The 7,722-nt window shown below is 32.2% G+C and overlaps 2 protein-coding genes across 2 annotated transcripts; one reads left to right on the top strand and one right to left on the bottom strand.

The window, feature by feature from the left end:
* Positions 1-1,271: 1,271 nt before the first annotated feature.
* Positions 1,272-1,616, bottom strand: LOC127903736 (PAMP-induced secreted peptide 2). Its single transcript, XM_052444413.1, has one exon. The coding sequence runs from the start codon at positions 1,614-1,616 to the stop codon at positions 1,272-1,274; it is 345 nt and encodes a 114-aa protein (XP_052300373.1).
* A 3,551-nt stretch (positions 1,617-5,167) lies between these two features.
* On the top strand, positions 5,168-7,197 carry LOC102614380 (UDP-glycosyltransferase 84B2-like). Its single transcript, XM_052444414.1, is given in 3 exon segments — positions 5,168-5,230; positions 5,232-5,769; positions 6,377-7,197. Coding segments are annotated over 3 exon segments (1,422 nt in total).
* The last annotated feature ends 525 nt before the right edge of the window (positions 7,198-7,722 follow it).

Raw genomic sequence — 7,722 nt, forward strand, 5'->3', positions numbered from 1 at the left:
TATATTCATAGTAGCTGGACATTTTGACCTAATTTTATACTATATACATACATAAAAACATATATATATGTGTGTGTATTCATTATTATTAGGGCTCATTTTACACGAGAAATATTTAAGGCACTTCATTTTAGCTTCTAAAGACACTTAATTACGATTTATTTATTCACAAAATAAATAAATACGTAAAAAAAATTAAAAGAATTTAATTTATTGAGATACTTTAAGGATAATGAAAAAAGGTTTTATTAACTTCTCCCATGAGAAATTCAATTATACTCGAAAATACTAATTTTTCATTTTCTAAACATCAGAAAATTGAAAATCTATTTATTTACCCCCAACCTAATATGTATTAAGTAATTTTATATTATATCCGTTGTGAATTGATCATTTTTAAATCACCCTTTACTTTTAAAAATCTTAATTTATCTCATTTTTGTTAAGATCGCATAACCAAATTTCATCAATAAACCCCCATTTTTCTCTTATCTTTTAAACAAAAATAAGAATTATCTGAAATTAAGATTACTTTTAAATATACTTTAGAATTTAAAATGTCAATGATATAATTTTTTTTTTAATAAACTGACATGATATATGCGTGTAAGTGTTAGATGAATAAAAACACATAAATCAACCCTTCTATTGACAACAAATAAAACGAGGCATACGACAAGCACAGAATAGTGTCACACAATTCGTATATTGTAGCTTTATGCTAAAAATTTGACTCTATTGTTGTTCTGTTTGTTTGATCGCCTTTCTTTTTGGTCTTCTGAACACATGGAGACTAATGAAATTATAGCAAAGCATTACTTTGTTAATTTTATTCCATTAAAGAATATTCTCTGCTTATTTTCGGCTCTTGATGCCATCAACTAAAGAGTGGCCCCACTGTACCTACCAAAGATATATTTTAGTGAAGGATTCAATTAACTTGAAGCAACAACACACAGGTATTTATATGATGTATGAAACGGAAGGTACACTACCAATCCCATTCACGTAAGCTATAATGAAAACAAAGGATATTACTTAATAAATTAAACATTGAAGCATAGCACCTAAATGATGAATTAGTTTGAAATTAAAGTAGAAGATATTACATTAAATGGCCTGCCTTTGACAGTGTTTCTAAGTATAGACGTTGAACAAAGACTTTGTTCCCAGAAAAAAAATTATATAACCGAACTGAGGATCACAGAAAGAGAGCTAGCTAGATTGCTTCTCCTTGCAACAGGTGTGTGAGAGTAACAGGTAAATTAGGGTTACTTGTGACCTGCACCAGGGCTTGGACCCGACTGCTTAATGCTTCCTAGAGTATGATTGTCCGTCAACTTGTGTCCTTCACCGGGGCTTGGACCCGACTGTTTCATGTCTCCGTAAGTATTCCTGTCGTTATACTTGTGTCCTACACCGGGACTCGGCCCGGATCTCTTGATTGCTTCAAGATATAATCCATCAAACAAACCCTCTAGCCCATCACTCATATAGTTCTTTGACATGGATATGTTGATGGGGCGGGCGGCTTCTGTCCCAAAGAAACTAAAACTCATTGGAAGAAGAAGAAGAAGAACCAAAAATAAGCTAAGAGATTTGATTGCGGTTGCCATTTGCTGAAGTTTAAATGAAAGCGTGTGATATATGCAACATGCAGAACCTGGTGTGCTATTTATAACGGCGATTAGTTTGGCCTTGACTGTGAGAACTAAGATAGTTTTTCTTTGACTATAAATTACGTTGGACTTTAATATTGCACCATTCAAACAAACGTGATAATTTTTATCTCCCTTATTCAAATAAACGTGTGAAAGAATATATTCTTGGCTTGGTAACGAGGAACCAACGAGCTTCTTGACTCGAAGAGCTGGAAAAAGAAAATGAGAGAAATTGAATAAAACTAGAGATTGCGAGTCCAATTTGGAGGTGAATTGAAGAGAATGATATGAATTGAAAATAGAAAAATAACTCAACAAGTAGCATGGGTTCTTTGGTTCATTGGCAGCCATATGGTCAGTAAATGACTTTTTTTCTTTTTTCCATCCCTTACCAATTTCCAAAGACCAACATATATATAGAGTTGTTGGGATTGACAAAAAAAAATATTATTTTAACAAAGTTATTTATTTATCAATAAATGAATAATTTAACAAATTATGGATAAATAAATATTTGTTAATTTAGGAATATATTTTATTTTAAGATGAGTTTTGTTAATACATTGTACATACTTACCTATGAAGGAGCACATATTGTATTTTCTCAGTTCAACAGTTTCTCCTCCAACAGCTATAAACCATCATGCTTGCTAGTTCATTTTAACATATTACATACATATTCTAATATAATATCTATAATAATGCTTATTGGAATATACATCAATTTGTTCTTATTCCTAAATTTGGAATATATTAGAAAGACATAAAGAAAATGTACCAAACGCAATGCATGCTCTACACAAAATTAAGGATAATGCTCTAGTCAATTTAAGAACAAAGAAAAAATAAATAATTTTAGATTCTTAAATGTATAGTTTGCAAAGAGTTGAATTCAAATAATTAAAGTTGCAAAGAAAAAAAGATCCTAAATGTTGTGAATTTTATAATTTATTCATTATTTAATTTTGTATTTGGTTAATTTTTAATTTATATTTTCATTGGACTCTAAACACATTCAAAAAAAGTTATTATCTTATGCGTTTAGCAAAATTATTAATTTAATACACTAACCCAAGCTAGCACCAAAAGATTTTATTATTTAATCAAGGTTATTAATTTATCAAATATTTATTTTTTGAGATTTTACTGTATGTTGAACATTATAAGAAGGATTTATGTGTATTTTAGTTGCTTGTTGTTTTCATTTTTAGTCTAAAGTTTTAATATATTTAGTTGTCAAACAATTTCATCTAAATTAAATGGAAAATTTTAAAATAGTCCACTTTTATTTGAAGTCTGAATGTTGAATATTAAATAAATAAGTAGTTTTAGTATTACAATGATTATTGATGTTATGCTAATATTTATTTTTGTGATGAATTCAAAGAGAAGAAGTGTAATTTATTATTTTTTAAAAAATTTCTATTGATCACATTAATTAACTTGTTAAATTTTTAATATGAAGAAGAAGAGTGTGTGTGTACACAACACTTAAAAGGAATGCGCATGTCACTTTCAAAATTTTTTATTTTAAAAAAAATTAATACTTATAATCATATCAATTTTTTTTAAAAATATGTTTATCACCCAAAAATATCTTTTGGTGATTTTAATTGTAAGAATATTTTAATTTGAGGAAAAAGAATACCTATACCCTCAAAGTCCAAAGAAGTGATCATTTACACCCCCGAGTTTTTAATAAAGAACTTCAAGACTTTGAATATAATAACTAAAAATTTTGACTTTAAATTTTTTAATAAATACAAATAAGTATAATATAAATAATTTAAAATATTCAATAGACTAATAATAAGTATTTAAAGTAATTTTAAAAATTCCAATTATTATATTTATTTTAATAATATATTTGCAATTATTATAAAGATTTTAATTAAATCACTGGGTTAAATTGATTTTACTATTAATAAAATATATCTCACATATCAATAATATTAAAATGATTTTTATAATATTCAAAATAATTCTAATTTTTATATATTAATTTTAATAATATGTTTCTATTGATTATTAAAATTACTTTGATATAATAACATATGTCTAATAGATAGTAAAATATTAAAAAAATTAAATATTGAAATTATTTTAAATGAAAATATTATTACATTTATTCTAATATTATATTTCTATTATTATAAATATTAGAGTCAAATTTTTTGGATTAAAAAAATTAAAGAGAATTATAATCAAAAGGGCATCCTTTATTAAAAACCTAGGGTGCACACGAGTATTTTCCCAACCCTTGGAGCCAGGGATGTAGTCAAAAAATTATTTTAGTTGAGACAAATTCAATTTATAATCCAAACTATGAATGCAGCTTAACTGACCATGAATGCAGCTACACTGGCTCCACTAGTGGGTGTAACTTTTATTTTCCTTTAATTTTAAGAAATATAAATAACATTTTGGAATGAAATAACTTTAAGGGCCATCCACATAGGTAAAGTTGAGTCCCGCCAAAGGATTCAATTTCTTTCAATTCAGCTGAAATATGGTTGCGGCAAATTGTTTGTTTCAAGTTCCTGTCTTTTTCGTTTGGCTTATTGCTGACCCCGAAATATACTGCTGAGAATTAGACACGTGGGGATTCAACTCATTTTCATTTTGCCTTGTTGATGATAAACTGCAAAGAATTAGAGCCAGTTTGTGAGTTGGCCATGCCAATTTATATAGGTTTGGAAAAATGATATTTACCCATCGAACCTGATCTCAAACTCACCAAAGCAGACTTTTGGAGTAGGTTTGTTATCAATTAAAGACTTCGGAAACTTTGTTATTAGCTTAATTTTTATTTATTCTTTAATGAGTTTGGGGTGAATTGGAGACTTCGAGTGGGCTCTCTCCATGGCTCATAAATTTGGCATACTCCTATTAGCCAGTTTAGTGTTTTAGGTTATGGCAGGTGCGGCCGTGCGGGTTATAAGGAAACCATCTTGTTTGGAAAAAGGTCTGGAAATTTTCTTAAAAGGGGCAAGTAAGCATGAAATAGCACAGTAGTTAAATTTTGAATAAGAATTAAGTTCTATAGCGGTTCAAAATTTGAATAAAAGTTAATTTTAGGCTTATCTACTCAAATACCCCAGTATCAACAATCAAGCTGCCAAGACAGGCAAGGGTAGGAATTGAATTCTTTTCCATGTTGTTTGAAATGGAAGATCTCCACTGTCAGATCCTGCCTGATATTCCTTAAAAGGCTTTGCTTCATTGTTGTGTGTGCCCTGTGCAGTGATATAGATGGTAATTTCATAGAAAATTAAAGTTATTTTTATTCAGGTTTTAGAATAATTAAAAACGATAATTCAGAAAATTAAAATTCATTGACGACATTAGGTTATATATGATTCTTTAGACATATAAAATCAGTTTAACTTGTAACATAGAACATTGAAGTGCTTAATATCAGTGCAATTGAACTGGTTTTTCTTTCTCTTTAAGAATCTTAAAATTACCCAATTGCCTTCTTGCTCACTCAGTCACACAAGCTAGCGATGGGAAGCGAAGTGCAAGTACGTGTTTTAATGGTCACATTCTCAACGCATGGGCACTTGAACCACGACTCTCAGGCTCGCAAAACGCCTCGTTTCGAAGGGCCTTCATGTGACTGTCGCCACCACTGAAGCTGCGCGTAAGCACTTGATGCTCAACCTCACGGCTACTCGCATCACCGAAAGCACGGTTCAATTTGTGTTCTTCCCTGATGGCCTCAGCGACGACTTTGATCGCATCAAATACGTAGGTGCCTTCATTGAATCACTTCAAAAGGTAGGGTCCAAGAATCTCTCAAGTATTATTAACAATCTCTCCAACAACGACAAAAAAAAATCCTGCATCATCACCAATCCCTTTATGCCATGGGTCCCCGATGTTGCAGCAGAGCACAAAATCCCTTGTGCAGTGCTTTGGATCCAAGCTTGCGCTGCCTACTACATTTACTATCATTACTTTAAGCATCCGCAATTATTCCCATCTTTAGAGAACCCAAATGAGGCCGTCCATTTGCCCGCTATGCCATCGTTACTAGTAAACGAACTTCCTTCATCTCTCCTTCCTTCAGGTCCCATTCACTTTGTAGAAACTAAAGGGTATTTTAGTTGCTCAAACACCTTTAGCTTCTGCCCAAGATCCAAAATCAGATTCCTAGATGCTTGTCTATAGATGACTTGAAAAAGATTTAATCAAGAACCTCAACTGGACAGAACAATCAATGGTTTAAGAATCAAAGAATCTAATCAAACTAAAGAATAAAGAACAGAAGAGTTTTAACGTGGTTCAGCTAAATCACTTAGCTTACATCCACAGAGGAACAAGACTTCAGGCTTTTATTGAATGAACTCAAGATTACAGAGAATTTACAGATTGTATCTCATGAAAATTAAATTCCCTCATATGAGAGATTAACCCCCTTTTATACTCATGATTCGTAGCCAGCTATCTGCACCAGAATCGGCTCCTTTTAGTTGCTGATAACCTCCTGGAAAACTAATTCCAGATGCTCACGTGCAAGCCATGCTTCATCAACGACTTTTAACGGCTTCTCATTAGAACCATTCACGTGCGCATCATGTGTTTCACTAACTTAAACGACAGTCACTGATACCGTTTTAGTTAGCTTTGTATTTAAACACCAAAACACACTCTTCTCAAGTCATTTTGAATGCCACTGAATTGCTTTCACTGGTTACTTTACACACTTCAAGCAATTGGTTTAGATTTCGTGCAAAAATTGGATAAGGTAAAATGGATTCTGGGAAGTTCTTTCTATGAGCTAGAAGAGAATGTGGTAGCGTCGATGGCTACGTTTACTCCAATTATTCCCGTGGGTCCATTAGTGTCACCATTTATGCTTGGAAAACAAGAAAACGCCACTGCTCCTAGTTTGGATATGTGGAGTACTGCTGAAGAATGTTCTTGCATAGAAATACATCAATGGCTTAACAAGAAGCCACCTTCATCGGTTATTTACATATCATTTGGGAGCTTACTTGTGTTATCGCAAAATCAGATAGACAGCATAGCCGCAGCACTGATAAACACCAAACGACCATTTCTTTGGGTGATTAGGTCCCAAGAGAATAAGGAGGGAGGAGTGCTGCGAGCTGGGTTCTTGGAAGAGACAAAAGACAGAGGCTTGGTCGTAAAATGGTGTTCTCAAGAGAAAGTACTTATGCACGCGGCCGTGTCTTGCTTCCTTACTCATTGCGGATGGAATTCAACCCTGGAAACTGTGGCGGCTGGGGTGCCTGTGATTGCTTATCCGGAATGGACAGATCAGCCAACGGACGCGAAGCTTTTGGTTGATGTTTTCAAGATTGGTGTGAGGATGAGAAACGAGGAAGATGGAACGCTTAGCATTCAACAAGTGCAAAGGTGCATTGACGAGGCAACACAAGGCCTCAATGCAACGCAAATGAAGAAGAGGGCTGTGGCCTGGAAAGAAGCAGCAAAGAAAGCCTTGGAGGATGGTGGCTCCTCTGATGCCAATATCAATCGTTTTATTAATGAAATTACTAGAAAATGAGGCCATTATTAACAATAAGCAAGCATTAACTTCAGCCATATTTACAAATTTCTTTTATTATTGTCTGATTATTCAATATATGTGTGTGTCTCTTTCTATCTTTATTTATATATATGATACAAGAGGACTCTAAAAAAGAGTTAAGGAGAAACTAAACGGGGATAAATCACCCCATACATATCATGAGTAACAAGAGGAGCAGCAACAACTGGAGGGTTATGGAATATATGAAACCCCAACGGAAGAGAGACGATCAAGTTTGCTATAAAATCAACTGTAAAGTTAGTCTTTCGATAGACTTTTATAATATTATAAACCGATTTACAACATTGTAAAATACTAAAAAGGCATTTTACAATATTATAAACTTGTCCCGCATTTTAATCAAGTGCAAAATTCCCATATTGGAAGCTGACTCATATTTATGGAATTTCTTATGTCATAACATCATTTGAAAGCTGACTATATATTACTATATGATTATATTGAAAGCTAACTCAAAATAAATATACATATGTTATAATA

The sequence above is a fragment of the Citrus sinensis genome, chromosome 7 (assembly GCF_022201045.2).
Source record: "Citrus sinensis cultivar Valencia sweet orange chromosome 7, DVS_A1.0, whole genome shotgun sequence".
NCBI lineage: Eukaryota > Viridiplantae > Streptophyta > Magnoliopsida > Sapindales > Rutaceae > Citrus > Citrus sinensis.